Genomic DNA, 19,381 nt, shown 5'->3' on the forward strand with positions numbered 1-19,381 from the left:
TTTACTCCACAGAAAAGTATTAAGGATGGAGGATGCAATTATTCTCTCGCATTAACTTCAAAAGAGATAATAAAAAGGGGCTAATGATTAAAGACCAATTTTTTAAGGTGTTATGGAATCAGAGTGTTGGTTGACTGCATTTCATAATAGTGAATTGTTGTCAAATGCAATACTGTGCTGTAAAAGAAGAATGCCGTCATGTCTTCTATAAAGATTATTATCAATAATAAACTGTTAAAAAGTCAAAATATGGTGCAAGAACCCTATGTATCAGGGTTTTCAGGTACATTGTGTATATTACTGTGTATTTAAAAAGAAGTTGACTGTTAAGGATTCTAAAGCATATTTTGATGTTAATTAATATATTATTATGATATGAGATCCAATTGCCAGTGTGACACTAGTAGTAATGAAACATGTACATGTCAGAGCCCAAACTTCTTTGCTTTTCTTTAATGAAAAAGTGTAGTCAATACTGTAACTGTAAGTCTTTTAAAACATGAGTATTGGTACTTTTACTTGAGTAAAAGATGTGTGTTCTTTTGCCTCTATCTATCTATCTATCTATCTATCTATCTATCTATCTATCTATCTATCTATCTATCTATCTATCTATCTATCTATCTATCTATCTATCTATATACACACACAAAAACACAAAACACAAAAGTAAAAAAACAAAAGTGTATACACAAAAGTGAGTACAACTGTCACCTTTCAGCAACCATTTCAGTATATCTTCTCAAGGGACAATACTATAAAAATAAAGCTTGGATATATTTTAGAGTAGTCTCTAAGAGGTCGATCAAAAAAGTTGACACCTTGTGCTGTGTGTGAGGTGCAAAAACTGGCTTCAAAAATACAGATGCATGAGTGCTGCCAGCATTGCTTTAGAGGTTGCAGAAGCAGAAGGTCCGTTAGTCACAGCTCTGCAACAAATCGGTTTGCATGGCCGTCGTCCCAGGAGGAAGCCTCTTCTGAAGCTGTCTCACAAGAAAGCCGGTCTAAGAGCATGAATTACTGGAACAATATCCTGTGGTCTGATGAGACCAAGATAAACTTGTTTGGCTCAGATGGTGTCCAGCATGTGTGTTGACGACTTGGTAAAGAGTACCAAGAAAATTGTATCCTCAGGCTCTTCTCTGTTCTGGCAGAACAGTGGTGGTGGAATGAACTTCCCCTAGATGTCCCTGGCTATCTTCGAACGACGATTGAAGACCTACCTCTTTCTAAAACACTTAAATTAGCACTTTCCAGGTTTGCTTTGGAGAATTCAAGAGGCATATTTATATTAAGTTTGTAATCCTGCGTACCAGTGTAGATTTATTTATTGCTAGAGACTTAAAGCACTTTTGTACATCGCTCTGGATAAGGGCGTCTGCCAAATGCCACAATTGTAAATGTCAAGCAGGAGGTGGAGAAGTGCCATGTGTCTAACAACCGTCAGCTCCGTGATGTCATTACGATGGAGTGGAAGAGGATCCCAGCAACAACCTCTGCAGTTCTGGTGAATTCCATGCCCTCGAGAATAAGGCAGCGCTGGACTACAGTGGTGCTCACACAAAATACTGACACTTTCGACCCAGTTTTGACATGTTCAATTAGGGTGTACTCACATTTGTTGGCCGCTATTGTGACAACAATGGCTGTATGTTGAGTTATTTTAAGAGGACAGTAAATCTATACTAAGCTGCACTGTGAGCGGTGAACTGGCTTTTGGGAGATAATATATATATTACCTGTTCTCTGAACTTGGCAGCATCATTTTCCAGTTCATCATTTTCAATTAACCTGGAATCTCTAAACAGAATAAACAATAAAAGCAATAAATAAACCAAACAATAGTCAGCATTGAGCTACAAATAAAGCAAACATATAAAGTAAAATTAAATTCCTTTCACATTTAATAAGAATGATCTGGATTAAAGTATGAGGCATGAAAAAACAAACTGAGTCCAAACGAAATATACTTACTTAGCCCTACGCTTTCTTTGTATGAAGCAGAGTAAAAAAGTGCCAATGACAACAGCCAATATCAGGATCACTGCTACACTTAGAGCAATGTACACAATCACTGAAATACACACAGTATTATGAAATATCTACACACACACACACACACACACAGACACACACAGAGAAACAAAGACTAAAGCTAATTAAATGCAACATCCGCTCAAAAATGACTTAATAGCAGCTTTAAACTGGTCACACATACCTGGTCTAGTGTCAGCGATCACAACTGAGGTTGTGGGAGGGGTTGGTTTATGTTGCACATGACAGCGGTTTCCAGTCCACATTGATTTACAGCTTGACAAGAAAACAACTATTAGGTAACACATACCTTCCTTTACATTCACACACACATGCTTTCTCAAATGATCCTCAGTAAACAAATGTGACTTCTTCCTGTTGGTACACATCTGTTTCATAAAATGACACTAACAAACTCCAACTATTCTGCATACTAAAAGTATATTTAGCATTTATTTCATGCATACTGCTTTATCCAAATGAATTCTGATCAGTCCTGCAGTTTTTGCCACCATCCTAGAACATTTTCAATGGACTTAGTTGGTGCCATTGCATGAACACTTGTCATTTAAAACTCCTTGACCCAGAACAGGATATAACATTTACTGATAACACAAGAGCACAAAATAAACTCACATTAGAAGCAATGTTAGGAACTGTGGGGGTCCAAGACAGGAAAGTGCACTGGCTATACTGATACTTTTGCCATTCTGATTCCCAGATGCATTTAAATGAAATCACAAATCCATAAAATCCAACATTATATGCTAGAGCATATTGGGCAACATTATATGCATATTGATATTTATCTGTTTCCTACCTTGTTAAATCATTGTTAATAATTAATGTGAGAAATCATTAACATAATCAGTGTCTTCACATAGATGAATATCATTAATTATTAATAACACATAATTAAAGGTAAATTGAGCACCCAGCCCCCCAACCTTTTTGAAACTGAGAGCTACTTCTTGGGTAGCGATTAATGTGAAGGTCTACCAGTTTGATACACACTTCTGAAATAACAAATTTGCTAAATTTACCTTTAATTATGTTATTATTAATAATTAATAATATAATTAATTACTCTATGTCTCATCATCTATATTTTAAAATTTTCATTTTTAAAAGATTTTGTCAGGGAACCACCAGCCACGCCTCCCTCCAAGGCTCTAACTCTCACCCAGCCTCTTCCTGCTTTAATCACCTACACCTGTTCCCCATTACCTTTCCCCTTTATAAGCTCTGGATTCCACCTTATTCACTGTCGGATCTACTCATTGCCATGAGAGATCTACCGGACTTCCTACCACTAGTATTCCCCGTCCTTCCATGCTCCGCATTGGAGGAAGCGCTCAAGATAGGTTTGCCTTTAATGGTTCACATTGGCGATCTTCCCTGGACTACCCGAATTACGGATTCTACCCGCTCTCTGGTTCGTACTTCTCCTCAAGCCAATGCCTTGTATATGTTCATCCTAAATAAAGACAAGGTGTTTATCCATACTCCGGTTTCCAACTCTTATTCTATCCATAACAGATTTAAAAAAAGAATAGCAAAAAAAAAATGTGATGCAGCTCACTGGTAAGTGGCGCTATAGTGGCGACTCGTGTGGTCCTTGCGGGCGATCTGGTGCCATGTTGGTGACCCCTTTGCTGGAGTATAAGCATACATTTTTTTAATGCGCATGCTAGAAGTAGCCTGCAAAAGTGCTGGATTTTAAAAACTTTGTATACACTGTCCGTCTTTTGCTTAAAGCACGCAACACAGCTTTCAGCTCTGGAGGCCTACAGCGTTGCCAGAGCCAATCTGAGGTGGGAAATTTGCAAAGCTAAACATGCATACAAACAGCAGATTGATCAGCACTTAAACTCTTGACCCCTCACGCATGTGGCAAGAGATTCAGGACATCATTGACCTTAAACCACCCAGTGGGAAACCACCAACCAGTTATGCTTCACTCCCCGACGAGCTCAACCTTCTATGCTCGGTTTGAAAAAGGGGAACATCAAAGCAGAGCTATTACCGGGTAAGCAGCAATGCATACTCTTTACCTCTGAAGTGTGTGCTACCCTGGGCAGGGTAAATGCACAGAAAGCAGCTGGCCCTGATGGCATCCCTGGCCGTGTGCTCAAAGCATGCACCGAGTAGTTTGCTGGGGTCTTCACAGACATCTTCAATCTGTCTTTGGCCTAAGCAAATGTCCCCACCTGCTTTAAGTCTGCTATCATCGTACAGATGCCAAAGCACTCCACTGCAACAGAACTAGGTGACTTCCATTTCGTCGCACTCACTCCTGTCATTGCAAAGTGCTTTGGAAGACTGGTCTTTACCCACCTTAAAGCCTGTCTGCCACTCACCTCCTATACTCCCTTTTCACTCATGACTGCATACAATACCTGCCTATGCCTCAAACAGCATTGTTAAGTTCACAGATGACACCATGGTGGTAGGCCTGATCAGAAGAAACGATGAGACAGTTTATAGGGAGGAAATCCAGCACCTAGTAGCATAATGTGAGCGCAATAACCTGAAACTCAACACCAAAAAGACAAAGGAGGTCTTTGTGGACTTTTAGATGAGCCGGCAATCACACTCAAGCTCCCATTCACATCAGCGGAGCTGCTGTAAAGCGTGTACCCAGATTTGAGTTCCTTGGAGTCCATATCTATGAGGATCTCACCTGGTCTCTGAACTCTTCTATCCTGTTTAGAAAAGCACAACAGTATTTCCTGAGGAGACTTAAAAAGTCCCATATGTGCTATAAGATACTGAAGAACTTTTACCACTCTACCATTGAGAGCATCTTCACTAACTACATCTCAGTGTGGTACAGCAGCTGCACTGATTCGGACTTTAAAGCCCTTCAGAGGGTGGTGAAAGTGCTTAACAAATTATCGGCACTCAGCTACCCACCTTGGAAGACATTCAAAAGAAACGATGTCTGTGAGGGGCATTATCAAATATTCCTCTCACCCCAATCACGGACTATTCACCCTTCCCCCATCGGGCAGATTTTTGCACCATCCATAACTTATCACTGCACTACTGTATATTTCACCGATATTTATTCTGTATATACTGTATCATACAAACATTCATACTTGTACATAACTGTATCATGTCATTTGAGCATATTATCTCCTGACCTGTCTATCTATGCACAATTTTTGCACAGTATATTGTATATTACTATATATACATATATTATTACCTACCGCACCTTCTGTACATTATTCACCCTCACCCCTGTACACATGGACCCCATACCCTTATTTATCACACTGCTATTTATTGTAAATATGCCACTTATGCACATCTGGTAAGATGCTAACTGCTTTCATTGGCTTTGTACATGTACCCTGCACAATGACAATAAAGTTGAATGTAATCTAATATACTGTATAAATCATGCTATCAAAGCAAACATGAAAGTTAGGTAAAGAATTCAAATTGCATGCTCCAAACTGAAATCTAATAGAGCAAGTTACATTCAGCTTAACCTAAAATGTTATTTAATACATTAATTAACAAACTAACAGGTAATTAAGGTGGTCGACTGATGGAGTAGTTAAAGTTAGTTCTTGATTAATATATGCCTTAAGTAATCATTAGTTCATAATAAAGTAACATTTATTTTACATATTAGTACATGCTTTTTTATGTACTGTTATTTTAAAGTGTTATCAGTTGGCTAAATGATATTTTTTTCTGATTTTTTTCTTGCAGTGCGATGGCTTGTGAGTTTATACTGAGATTTTAGATTACTTTGGATTGTTTTATCATTCTGCTTGCTATCTTATTAAAGACTATTTTATAGGTATAAGCCTGTCCACTGTCCAAATGTGGTTTAGATTGTATGTATCCAGGTTGCATATATCAGTTTAACTGACCCTTCTAAAGGCAGTACTGTATGTAACAAGACATAACCTCGCAAGCATTCTGAGGCCTACAAACTGCAGGTTATTCCCTGGGAAAAAGATTCTATTTCATTTGCTGTATAAAGTGTGTGTTACTTACATGCACAAAGGTCCATGTTTCTCCACTGTACACATTCCATTATTGAGACAGTATCCGGTGGGACAATCTGAAAACCAGACACATATGTTTAACACACTTATGCACAAATCTCAAAAAATGCACTATAACAAATTCTTGCATTTACATATTCAGAAATATTTTATTACAGCTATTCTCAACAAATTTTTCATGGCAGTACTTGCAAAGATTACAAATCACTGAGGCTTGAAGTAGAACAGATGAGCTTTTATAAACTCTGGAAAATAGCGACTGGCAGCCGAGGAGTTATGTCAGATCTTTTTAGTCTCAAAATCTTTCACCAAGACTTTTCTCTAAAGTAAAACTTTGTACTCAGGCTTTGCTTTTCAAACTCAATTCCAATCTGGACTAAATATTGACACAGCGGTTTTCAAAAAGGTGAGAAAATATACCGAAGCAGTGCGGTGAATAATTTGTACTTTTTTGTATGTTTCATCACATATTCTTTCTATTAGTCTAATGCTAAATTAACATCATTATTTTCTAAGCACAACACTGTGTACTGCTACAGATAAGGTACAGTGCATGAACCAGGTTATGAACCAGGTTCTGCCTCAGTGCAGTTGCCTGTCAAACTCTCCCTGAGCTTATAATGAAACCAGGTAAAACATGGAAATGCTTAAACTTATTACTTATCATTAATTAGTTTAAGGCTCAGGCTTCACACTGCTCACATTTCTTCTTTATTAAATTAATTTATTCATAAATTCATAATTAACAGTACACCAGGTTTCGAAGAGAGGATCATAGCTGACTCTAAGCAATTATATCAAGCTCTTTAATGAAATTCACATTGGCCTTAATTTACACAAATATACACTTTCTGTATATAATGTGTTTGTATATATATATATATATATATATATATATATATATATATATATATATATATATATATATATATATATGTGTATGTGTATGTGTATTACATGTATGTATGAATTTTGGCTTTATTTATAATATAAAATCTAAATTCAGCTTCACCATTGCAGCTGGACTCGTCAGACTTGAAGGCAGGACAGTCTGCAGTCTGATCACACCGCTGGTTGTGAACAATACAGCTAGCGGTCTCCTCACACACCAACTCCCCAATCGCACACTGAACAACAGCTGCACACATTAAGAAAAAAATATGCAAAGAAACACTGGATATTCTATCATGAAAAAACTTAACTTTAGCATGTTTTTACTTTCAATGTACTTGTGTGGGTGTATGAGTGTGTGTATGAGTGTGTGTGCATCTCTTACGGCATCCATATTCGTCTTCGCCATTGGGGCAGTCTGCTACGCTGTCACAGCGCAGCAATGATGGAATGCACATGTTTTTGCCACAGTGGTACTCTGTGTCTTTACAGCCTTTTTGTGGTGGCACAGTCCCACAATCCTCTTCATCTGAACCATCCATGCAGTCCACTTCTCCATCACAGCGCAAGACCAAGGAGATACACTCCAACAAGTAGACGCACTGGAATTGTTCCAAGTTACATGTCGGGGGGACAGGGGTGACAAGAGCTGATGAAACAGTAAAAAACATTGGAAGGGTCAGTTTGAAATATTTCCATTCTCTATGGACTGTTTTTCTGTACACATACATACATTGGACAAGAAATTGCACTTCCCGGACAGCTACATTTTATTAGCCACTCTATTAATAAGGCACACTGTTTCTGCTGTCTGGAATGTAAATGATTTACTCAAGTAGTTATAGTAAATTAGGAATCAGAAATGTGTACTGCACCTCCTTTAGCACACTCTTGGGTAAATGAGAGGTCATCGATGGCGATGTCTGTCCAATTGTTTCCTACCACGTCAGCCTGAAAACTCACTCTGAAGGGATGAGGATTTGACAGCAGCACGTTACTGTAATGCCACCCATTTCCATAGTTCCCACTAGCAGCCCACATAAGTAAGGGAATGCCGCTAGTGCCCACTGTGTGCACCTGGAGATTTTAATGCATAAACGTTAATTTTAATAAAAATTAAAAATTAGAAATTAATAAAATTTATTTATTAATTTATTTATTAATTTATTAATTAAAAAAATTTATAAAAAACGAGATTTAGCAGTAAATCTTATAGAATGGCATAGGAGCAGTTTTACCCTTTTACTCTAATGAATATTCAAGTTGGAAACAGGTTCAGGTCCTCCTGCTATCCAAAGATCATCTTGTTTTCTCATTTCACTGATAAAGTTATGTTATGAGCTTTGGCACAGTATGTTAACATTTTCTCAAAACAAAGATAACACAGGGGAAAATGTAACACCAGTCTGTACAAAACTGAAGATGAGTCACGTTACACCATACACCATGGCACAACAATTTAGTATTGTATAGTGTACTTCTTTAATTGTCAGAGGCTTAAAAATAAAATCCTTTGTATTAATAGCTGCCTGAGAATTTGTACCAGGACTTTACTTCAGCCACATTTAGTTGTTGCTTGTTTGTGAATCAAGTAAGTGAAATGAAGTAAATTGGTATAGGTCAGGTGACTGACTACACCATTTAGAGCACTCCATTACTTTGCCTTAAGCAACTATTGGGTGGAATGCTTTGGATCATGAACGCTCCCTGTCCTTCTCTATACGTATGTATGTGTTATATGTATATATGTACTATATGTAGTGTTCTCTTCTAACATTCTGCTTTCCAAAGATTATTTTGGTTTCATCTTTCCACATCATATTGTTCCAGAACTGGGCATGATTTTTTTCACATGCATTCAAGCTGTCTGATTTGCATCCTGAGGTAAACGCACTATATATACATTCATGAAACTGCTTTGTTAAACAATTGTCAAACAATTATTTTTGAGCCTGTGAATTAGTAGAAACTATGTTTAAAAAACAAATGGCTGTAATGCCTAAATGGTCATCACAATATTTTTATTAAAACACATACTATTGAAGTCTATACTTCAATCAAATCTTGATTGATTCAATGCACTCAATTCAGCACTTAAATGCTGAAGTATCTTGGGGTAATGAGTGCTCAAAGTAAAGATCGTTGATGCTCTCTAAAGAGCTGACTCTTTGCTATACAGTGCACACAAGCAGACTGCATAGTGGTCGCCAATGGCATGTAAACTCTTTACTTAAGAGGCTACTTCTATTTCTAGAACTTTGGACAAAATGGTAGGTTTGTTAGACATATGCAGAAGTAGAACATGAACACCTTTCTTTACTCAACTAAACATGGTAATAGAGATGGATAGAGACTAATAAAGGGATTGGGAAATATTTTTTGAACATGTGATTACGGTTATTCAGGGTTTCTAGTTCTCTCTGTCTAAAATTGGTTGACCTACTATATATTTCAGATCACATTATGCTAATACCTCCATGTCTTTCTCTTTCTCACCTTCAGCATGCCCATTTGTTTGGAGCCATACATGTGGAACCAGAAGCGCAGATGGCAGACACCAGTACTGGCAGGAAACTCCTGCTGGGTGATTATACGAGCAACATCCCCCTCTCGCTGCAAGGTTGAGTTCACAAACAGGTAGCTCCCACTACCATCTACCAGTTCGCATCCACAAATACACAAGAGACTATTAATTCACATAATAAAATGACTGATCTCACGCAGAACAAGTGAAAATTGTATGTGGAAAATGCTTATCATTGTTGCATAAGATGAAAAATAACATTAATGTTTATTCCAAATTAATAAAGCATTTACTGTAGCACCATTGAATGATTGATTGATTATGGAGCCATATAGCCTTTGTAACTATTTAACGTTATAGGTTTTTTCTAATTTGTTTATGTATATATAAATATAAAAGAATATAATATTCAAATCTAAGAAAATATAAAGATGACAGATCTCAATAAATCAGACAACAATCATTCTTACAAGATTTGTTTGCAGATATTGGTGCAAAAGTGACAACAAATACACTATCATCCAAGGCGAATGGAATTACTTAAAATGTTTTTATCAAAATGTATCAGGTTTGGAGATTCATTTTTCTTTTACTGTTTAACAGCGTTGAAGTTTCATAGTGACCTTGGGAAATCCGGTGATGCAATTTCATGTGACCTGAATGTGTTCAGGGTAAATCCTAACAATAAAATGGCCACTTTTCTTGACCTATAAAGAATGACTCATGGAAAAGAATGTCAAATATTATCAATATAGCATGATATCCAAAGTAGTATCAGTAATATTCATCATATTCATAATTTTATTCAATTAATATTCATATTTCAAGGTACAATACACTTTATGGCCAAATGATTGTCGACACCTGGCCATCACACCCGAATGTGCTGGGTGAACTTCCTTTTTTATTCTATCTTTGCTTTTATAATTAATCTCCACTTATTTCACTAGATTTGCAAGTGTGGCTGTGGGGATTTGTGCTTATTCATCACAAGAGCATTAGTGAGATCAAGCACCGATGTCAGGTAAGAAGGCCTGGTTCCTCTCCATTTAGTTCAGCGAGGTTTTCAGTGGGGTTCAGGGCTCAGTGTAAACACTTGCATTCTTTTATCCCAAACTTGTCAAATTAAATCTTCACAGAACTCGCACTGAGCACAGTGGCATTGTTATGCTGGAACATATTTAGACGCCTCTGTCCCCTTCGTTCTATTGGCCATTTAGATGAAAGACATTCTAAACAATTCTGTGCTTCCAACCTTTTGCCAACAGCTTGAGGCCAGGTTTCACACATTATTAGCAATATAATGTAATTATAGAGGGCTAGTATTGGCAAACCTGGTTTTCTAAGAGTATTAAGTTATTTATCTACAACATGCACACAAGGAATTGGTATCTCCCTGTAAAAAAGAAGAAAAAAAAGGCTTTTTTTCCCCTGTTCCCAAGTAGTGTTAAGTGTCATTTAGTACACTCACTTTTGGACTTTTTAATATGAGTCTCTAGCTATTTATATAAAAAATATATTTAAAGTTAAAAATGAGCAATTATTGTAAAGATATATTTTAGTTTTCCAGTTTACGAGGTAGAGCTAATATTTTCAGCAGTTTTGTGCATGATTTAGAATGATTAATGCTCTAAATGCAAGAATTTCAATCCTGTGATCTTTTGATTGTCCTAAACAAAAACGCTACAATGCCTCAATTACCTTTCTAGAAACTGCAATAATGTTTTAGGGTATATCAATAATTTAGGGCTATTATACTCTAAAACCATGTAATCAGACACCAATTATTGTGTAATTTTTTTTCTAACTCTTTTTATTTAAAACCCTTTAGATGCTACTTGCACTGAATGTTTGAAATGACCCAAATCCATTAACTGTAGTGATATCTACTGAATCTTTTGGAATGTGCCATTTAAATGAAGCTATACAATTAGGTACAGAAGTCTGTTATAGTTGTAACACCTACCGGGGCTGTGATCAGTAGATGGTCCTCTTCCTTGATGTTTATTGCCATGTCCGATCTGCCAGTCAAAGTCGTCATCCTGATCTTGCACCAGTTGACACGCTGCCTCCCACTCATCCTCAGGCATGTTGAAGTTACAGGCTCCTGCTAAGCCACCTGGGAAGCATAAAGATTTACATAATGCATTGCAAAAAGACACAAATCCACTGTTATGAGCAAACACTGCCCCAATTTAAATGTAATACACAATCCACAATCCAAACGTTTAGTAACTGATATGTTGATCTTAAGCATACACAGAGGCACATTATACATTAATTATGCATTATGTTTTCTGATTAATAACATTACATGTGTTTTAATGACACAGGCTCTGCATTTATTCTTACCATTGATTGCTTAAATAAAAAGATATTGAAACTATCCTCAAAAACTCAGGTTTGGAAATGATTTATACATACGTACATGCTGACAAATACCATAGCAAAAAATATACGATACTCTGACATGCTAGATTAGCCAATTATTGATCACTCGGTGCTGGCTTTAATGGAATTTTACACTATAGCACCAAAAGAAGATTCTGTGTCAAATGGAACTTGAACATTGCATGAGTCCATCTTCTTATATTATTTAAACATTCTTGGCTGAAAAACTGGTCTTAATTTTCTAAATTTATAGAGTCATGTTTGCTTACCTTCTCTTTCATATGTAATATTTCTTTATTTTATTCTACTATTACAAGAAAAAAATTTTATGGAATCAGTGTGTGTAACTAAAAGTATATGTCAAACTTCACAGTGCAATTTGTACATAAAAATGTGGCAACTTGTCTATTAAGTATATGATTTAAAAGATATTAGTTAGACTTCTGTGTGAATGTATTTTTAATGAATATCAATTTTCTTGTGCAAAAAGTTCACTGTATTCAATTTATCCTTTCCATGCAAGGCTTGTAAATGAGTTAGAAGGTTAAATGTGAATATAAGGATACATATCTGTTTTTGTTTGAATTTCAAATTTATGAGTTACAAATTAAAATCTCAGACATGGTTCATGTTTTTTTATGCCAGTTTCAGTCTCTAACCCAAATTGCAAATTCTGCAGAAACATCCTGGAGCTTTTACTGCACACACTTAGTGTAATAGAACAGATGCGACTTTACAGCTTTTGTATCAAAAAGAAAGCGAGGAGAAAATCATCTCACTGCAGTCCAGCTCATCAGATCCGTCAGTGCAGTCTGCCTTACTGTCACACACCAAGCTGGAAACGATACAGTTGCCATTGTTGCACACAAAATCAGATGCTGCAGGACAAGAACCAGGAAGTGTGCCACCTGAAACGTACATAACGTTAATACAGGTATGTAAACTAATACGAATAAATATAAAAAAATGACTTGAAATGTATTGTTGTGGAATACGAGGCATACAAACCTTTATAGTTTGTATACAATTATAGTTATCCAATAGATCGAGAGTAGTTTTTCGAATAAAAATTAAAACCAAATAAAAACTAGATAAAACACAAGAAATGTCATGCTTTACTGTGAATACAAAAAGATTACTTGTGCTGATCTAATTATTAATAGAGCTAATCAATGTTATGTCTAAAAATATAACTCGTTAGCTCATAACATCAATTTTATGGAAAAAATAAAACTTTCTAGGTTTTACTATATAAAAGCTGCAGTTTTTGGAAAAAAATTAAAAGGCGCATGGGGAGCAGCCAGATGTTCTCTCAAAGCCCGAACTGTCAGATATTTATATGCATTTTATATTGTAATTTATATTGTAACATACCCTCAGGGCTGCTTGTTTGCAGTCACACACACACACACACACACACACACACACACACACACACACACACACACACACACACACACACACACAGAAACAAAGACTAAAGCTAATTAAATGCAACATCTGCTCAAAAATGATCTGATAGCAGCTTTAAGCTGTAGCGCAAACTACACTAAAACAAAAAAAGTGAAGCAAGTTTGAGATGCAAAGCTCTTTTAGAATTTAGTCTCTCTCACACAGTAAGTGACTTCTTTTTAGCTACCGTTAGCTTCTCTGCTTTTTTGCACTTCCCTGCATTACAACTAGCATGGAAACTGCTCCAACACATTAACCATTATCACATCATACATCAGTGCTCTGCAGGGAATCAAAGTTTACTGCTTTACACATCAGCCTTCGCTGTGATTTCTAGGAAACCCATTAGGAAAGCCTCTTCAAGCGAATTACAAAAAACTGTAGCATACGGTCAGGCATGCTGCAGAAGAGCACAAAAGCACATCACACCTCAGAACACCAGTGACACCAGAAACTATGAGCTGACTAAAACCTTCATAAATGCTAAATGAGATTACTGAGCAACATTATAAAGATCTGATCATTTAGAGGAATAGAAAAAACACAATACACTATTTAAAGCATGCAATTAAAATCATGATAATCTTTCTCTTCATCATAATAATTACTTTTACTATTTCTGCTATAGGTATTACAAAGAGTAATCAATCATATTAAAAGACATAAAATTACTTCATTTAATAGACATTAGGGAACAATGCACACACACACACACACACACACACACACACACACACACACACACACACACACACACACACACACACACACAAACAATATATTCTGAAGTAGCTTCAGGAGAGCTGTACAGAGCTGAACATGCTGTAAAATGCCTTTCTGCTTTTACAACCACAGACACTCTGTGTGTGTGTGTGTGTGTGTGTGTGTGTGTGTGTGTGTGTGTGTGTAGTTACAGGTTTCAAATGAAAAACGAGACCTAAATGAAAATATACCATAGATCTGAATCTTAAATAAAAATTTTACATTTAAATGTAAGAATAATTTTTAAAAATAAAGTATTTTTTCAGCTAATTAAATTATTTAAAAAAAAAACACGAGAGCTTTTTCCTTTGAACACCTGAGAGCTTTTTCCTTTGAAAGCTTACTTTAATAAATAAATAATTTAAAGCGGCTATAAGCAAGTGCATCATCATACTATATAGCATACAGTATACTATACATGACTGATCTTGTAAATACTCGTAATGGTATTACTATTAGATTTAAAGTGACTTTGGTTAATATAGCCTAACAGGACAGGAACTGGCATAACCGCATAAATGCAGGACTTTTTTTGCACAAAGTACAACCAAAAAGTGTACAAATAAGAGCCATGAACTATATGGACTTTAAGTGGTAATGTGGCCCAACAGCTGACAACTACAAAAAAGCCTGACAGTAAGACACAGTAAAGGCAAAGAACCTGGTGATAACATTAGCAAAAAACCTCAGATGGAGTTAATTCTATATAGTATTTACAAATAGGATATAGGCTACTGTACAAAAATAATTTCATGTGCCAGTAGAAAATAGCAGTTTACATTTCTAAGCACAATTTGCCATTCCTTGTATAATCAAGTGAGATTTAAAAAATTGTGTATGCTTAAGAAGGCTTACAATATACAGTACTGTCCACATGATGAGTATTAGGTACAGTGTTCTGTAATCTGTAAAGTGTAGTTCAGTTATCTGAGCCAGATTAAATATATAATGGAATATATCCTGGAGAAGTGGGTGCAAGTGCACACTCATTTATTTGCATTGCATTAATGTGGAATTATACAAAAATAAACAAAAACATATAACAAAGTGACAAAGAAACAATAGCATCAATTAGTGGGGTGCGGTCTCTGATGGGAAATGGAATTTTTGTCCATAATCTTGACAACATCTCCAAGGCTCTTGAAGAAATCTATTGGCAAACTGTGGTAGATTGAATACTAAAATAAGGTTTTCACAAAATGTGTGTAACCAACAGCTTTTGTCATAAATACACTTGTTGACAGGTTTTTAATGTGAGTTATGTGACAAAATTCTACAAGAGTTTTGGAAAAGTTGCTATTCTCTTGGATCTTACTCAGTTTTTTTCTGCTTCTTCCTATAATCCCAAACAAATTATGTCTGTTGTAGGACTGTAGAACTGAGCATCGTAACTGGACTATCACAAATAATGGCAAAATAAATGTTCAGAAATGTAAATTTTTTATGATATTTCTTTATTAATAACTTTCTTAAAGGTGAGCTCCATGAAGATAAAGTTTACATGGGTTGGAGTGGAAGCTCTTGAGTGCCTGAATTTACAAACACCCTTGTAGCTGAACAAGAGTGAAGGTTATTATAACAGCAAATGGAGACTAAATGTTGAATGGGATGTTCGAAATGCACATACAAATCTTATGATGAGGTGTCCACAAATCTTTGTTTATGTAGTGTATGCATGACTACTACTGTAAATCACCCTGTGTTCCGAGTGCAAATGTAAACATCTCTTCTCTTTCCTTTTAAAGCTTTCCTAAGATCACTTTCCAAACTCACAACTTTTACGACTGACATGCAGCAAAAAAAACATCCTCACACATCTTCCCTGTCCTTATGTGCAGGTGCCTTTTAAGCTTTATAAGACTTGTTTTTTTTCCATCAGCTAATTAAGCAAGTGATATGATATTTTATTAAGCACTGCTGAGAGCTGTCTAAAGAGTCCTGCTGGTCAAGTCACTACATGAATATTAAACAATAATGAGACTTGAGGGAAATTAAAAGTTGACACTTGGTTCGAGTGTGCTCAGTGAACTTTCCAGAAATGTTTCTGAAGGGCGTAATCACTCACCTAAATGACTAAAGGACATATACAGTAGAATTCCACAGTGGTCTGTACACCACAGCTCTACAGAGACAGGTATGTTCCTGTCTTGCTTCATCCACAAAAGTGGAGAAAGTATCAGTGCAGACTTAACAAATCTAAGCAAAGTTTTCATTGTTAACAGAAGCTTTAAAAGCAATACAGGAATGCTTACAATGTTTACACCAAGGGTTAGTCTTCCTTCCTCCACCCTCTTTTCTCTTGCCTTCCCATGTGTGAACACCTGAACACATCAGTACGCTGTTCTAACAACAAACAGCGCAACAAAGGCTTTGCAAATTAGCCAATGAGTCAGAAACGCTAACACCGAGCTCAGTTAGCGTAGCGAATCTCAAACGCTTAAATCTGACAATAAAAGTCACGACATGGCAAACCTTGTGCTGTACATGTAAGCGATTTAACACACCTGTTGCAACTCTTCAGATAGTTACTGTCTAGTGAAGTCCATAAATTAAATCTAGTGTTCTGGGAGCAGGGAAAACCCAAAACCACTGAACTGGGAAACAATGATATATGAGGTAATATACAATGAAGTGGAACAAGTGTGTGTATGTGTGTATACTCACTGCGTGCACAGTTAATAAACTGCAGGTCGTCGAGTGCTGCCCCGCCGCTGACATCTCTCGCACGCACTACCTCAAAGATAAGTTCAAAGTTCCTCAGGTTCCTCAGAGGCACCTCAGCTCTCCTCCATTCAGGCATCATTCTCTGCTCCATCCACACCTCCTTCAGCTCATTCTCTGTCTGATCATCACATGTAACACACAACCAAATCTTCACACAAGATATTATCCACCCTGGATCCTATCCCAAGGAACTTGAGGCACAATTGAAGGACACCCTGGATGGGGTGCTAACACATTCCTGGCAACAATCACACACACTCCTTTTTACATAATTTAGAAATGGCAGTCGACTGAAAACAAATGTTTTTGAACTCGGGGAGAAAAACAAAGACCCCTGAGGGAACCCCTCTAGCACAAGAAGATCAGGCAAACATCACACAAAGTGAAAGCAGAATTTGATCCCTGGAAGTGTGAGGCAAGTGTGCTAAATGCTTAACATGACACTAATAAGAGTCAAAGCACAAGAAAAAGTAGCTTAAAACAGTCATTATTTTGTCATTATTTTTAAACAACATATTGGGCTTTTTAGTTGTTTATATGTACAGCTAATATCACGAAACATCAGCGAGTTCCTGTTTGCACAAATCTTATAGCAGTAAGTCAAACCTAAGGCACACATTGTTTGAATTTGTTGTTTGAATGACCCCAAATGCCTTCAGAAAGTAGTGTCCCATTACACAGGTGTCATTCACATGTACATATATATTTAACAGCTTAATTCAAGACCACATAAATAGTTATGTAATAGTGTGGCACTATCATTAAATCATGTATTTTTGTCAAATAAGATAAAAGCCAAGTATACCAAGTTTCATCCTAGGCACATTCTTATATCTAAATTTAATATAGATGTGTGTTGTACAGTAACACAATATTACAAGCCACATTCCTGAGAGCTATTTAGAAACAGGGTTTCAATAGATTTGGTGTGCCATTTCAATGATTAGGGAGAAAATAAACCTGGGCAGAAAATAAGAACATTAATCTTCCCATTAAGGATGAAACAGTGCTGCTCCGAATTATTCATCAAGCTAGAAAAAAAAAACGGGGAATTGTCAGACCCAATTAATAGACCACTAAACTAAAGCTAGCAAAGATGAGGAGTTAAATTTCAACACAATGTAATCCAGATGCACTCGGGCCATTGTAATTAATAGACTGTTGCACATAATTAAGACTGTTACTCTTAATGCGACTACAAGTCTTATAATGCATTATTAATTGGGCAAATGCTTATAAATAAAGCAAAATTGAAACATGTTAGAAGTTAAGGTTTAAGGATTTTGCTCCAGAAACTAAAAGTATTTGTCTGGCTCATAATTTACAACCTGCCACTCACGAGCTGAATTTCACCCTTTATTTTAAAGACCCTGCATGAAATTACTTGTCCTAGAAGGTCAAGCTAAAATGCTAAAAATGTTTTAACATTGTTTAGTTTTTTTGGAAAGGAATTTCATGCACGATAAAATGTGGAAAACAAATCAAATGTTTAAACTAAGGCAATTAACCTCTGTACAGAAGTAAAGTGGGTGGCCAGTGCCTACAAAAAGGCACATTTCATAATATATATATATTATTTTACATATATTATGTTCTTTATTACTGTATATACCAGTATTATAGCACATTGTCACAGCAATCTCTAAACATTCTCTATTGTTACACAATTTCTGACTGAGATAAACAAACCCATGCTAGGTATTGTATATTGAATGTAAAACTTTAAAAAGTGTGTCTTCATGCCACCTGTATGGCATTTATAATCACAGTAATATGCCCAATATTAAGACCTCTTTTTGTTAAAAAAAAAAGTTTAATTTAAAAAACAACAAATGAAAACCTTTCACTGAGCACATTGACAGTAGATTACATTACATTAGCAGCTAGACTACTTCCTTCCTAAAATTCTACATCAACAAGCATATTAACATACAGCACTCGTACTCACCACATCTAGCTGGATAGTTTATTACTAACCATTTTCGAATTCAGTTATTGAATACAGTGAGGTTGCCTATTTGTATCTATGGTTACAATTATGTATGTTTAAATAATGCTTGCACTCTTGCAGATTAGCATTCAGACTTTTTCCATAACAAATGAAATGATTATTTGGCTACTGCAGTGTTTAACAATAGTATAGTTCAGTCGTTGAACTGAATACTGAGAAATATTTTGGGAAATTGACATTTTAACATTCGTCGTAATCCAAGCCGATCCATCCTCCAGAATGGGCCAGTAGAACTATGCTTCTTGAGGTCTAGCAAAGGGTAAAAAAATTATTGCAATGTTATGGGCATTGTACAGTCAATCCATCAAGCTGGAGCTGGGTTTAGTGCAGTGTAGGGAGAAACATTACTGCTGTAGGCAATACGTAAGTGCAGACAAACAGCCAGACTGGGTGTAGACCTTCAAGAGATTTACAGTAGGAGCAAGAAAACGCAAGTGCAGACTTAATCAAATTAGACATGGAAGACTAAACAGCATAATGTGAATGTGAAATTGCAATACATGTATGAATTAAGAATTAAGTGTGAAGTGATTAGTGACGTAACATTCAGGGCCTAATGGG

At 36.2% G+C, this 19,381-nt stretch overlaps 1 protein-coding gene across 5 annotated transcripts in view; it reads right to left on the bottom strand.

Moving 5' to 3' along the window:
• malrd1 (MAM and LDL receptor class A domain containing 1) overlaps nucleotides 1-19,381 on the bottom strand; it is a 73,984-nt gene that overhangs the window by 15,934 nt on the left and 38,669 nt on the right. For 3 of the 5 annotated variants that reach the window (XR_006926285.1, XM_046852538.1, XM_046852537.1), the window contains exons 21-31: nucleotides 16,750-16,927; nucleotides 12,651-12,779; nucleotides 11,447-11,599; nucleotides 9,453-9,610; nucleotides 7,832-8,033; nucleotides 7,342-7,605; nucleotides 7,078-7,203; nucleotides 6,055-6,121; nucleotides 2,219-2,310; nucleotides 1,975-2,074; nucleotides 1,740-1,800 (exon numbers count right to left, since the gene is read on the bottom strand). Coding sequence is in view for 4 of the 5 variants with exons in the window: in XM_046852538.1 (XP_046708494.1) it covers nucleotides 1,740-1,800; nucleotides 1,975-2,074; nucleotides 2,219-2,310; nucleotides 6,055-6,121; nucleotides 7,078-7,203; nucleotides 7,342-7,605; nucleotides 7,832-8,033; nucleotides 9,453-9,610; nucleotides 11,447-11,599; nucleotides 12,651-12,779; nucleotides 16,750-16,927 (1,530 nt within the window). In the remaining variant the exon portion in view is untranslated. Of the gene's footprint in view, nucleotides 1-1,739; nucleotides 1,801-1,974; nucleotides 2,150-2,218; nucleotides 2,311-6,054; nucleotides 6,122-7,077; nucleotides 7,204-7,341; nucleotides 7,606-7,831; nucleotides 8,034-9,452; nucleotides 9,611-11,446; nucleotides 11,600-12,650; nucleotides 12,780-16,749; nucleotides 16,928-19,381 lie in introns of those variants that run through there. The other 2 variants (XM_046852541.1, XM_046852540.1) reach the window with 2 other exon arrangements.

Source organism: Silurus meridionalis, chromosome 6, assembly GCF_014805685.1.
Source record: "Silurus meridionalis isolate SWU-2019-XX chromosome 6, ASM1480568v1, whole genome shotgun sequence".
Taxonomy (NCBI): domain Eukaryota; kingdom Metazoa; phylum Chordata; class Actinopteri; order Siluriformes; family Siluridae; genus Silurus; species Silurus meridionalis.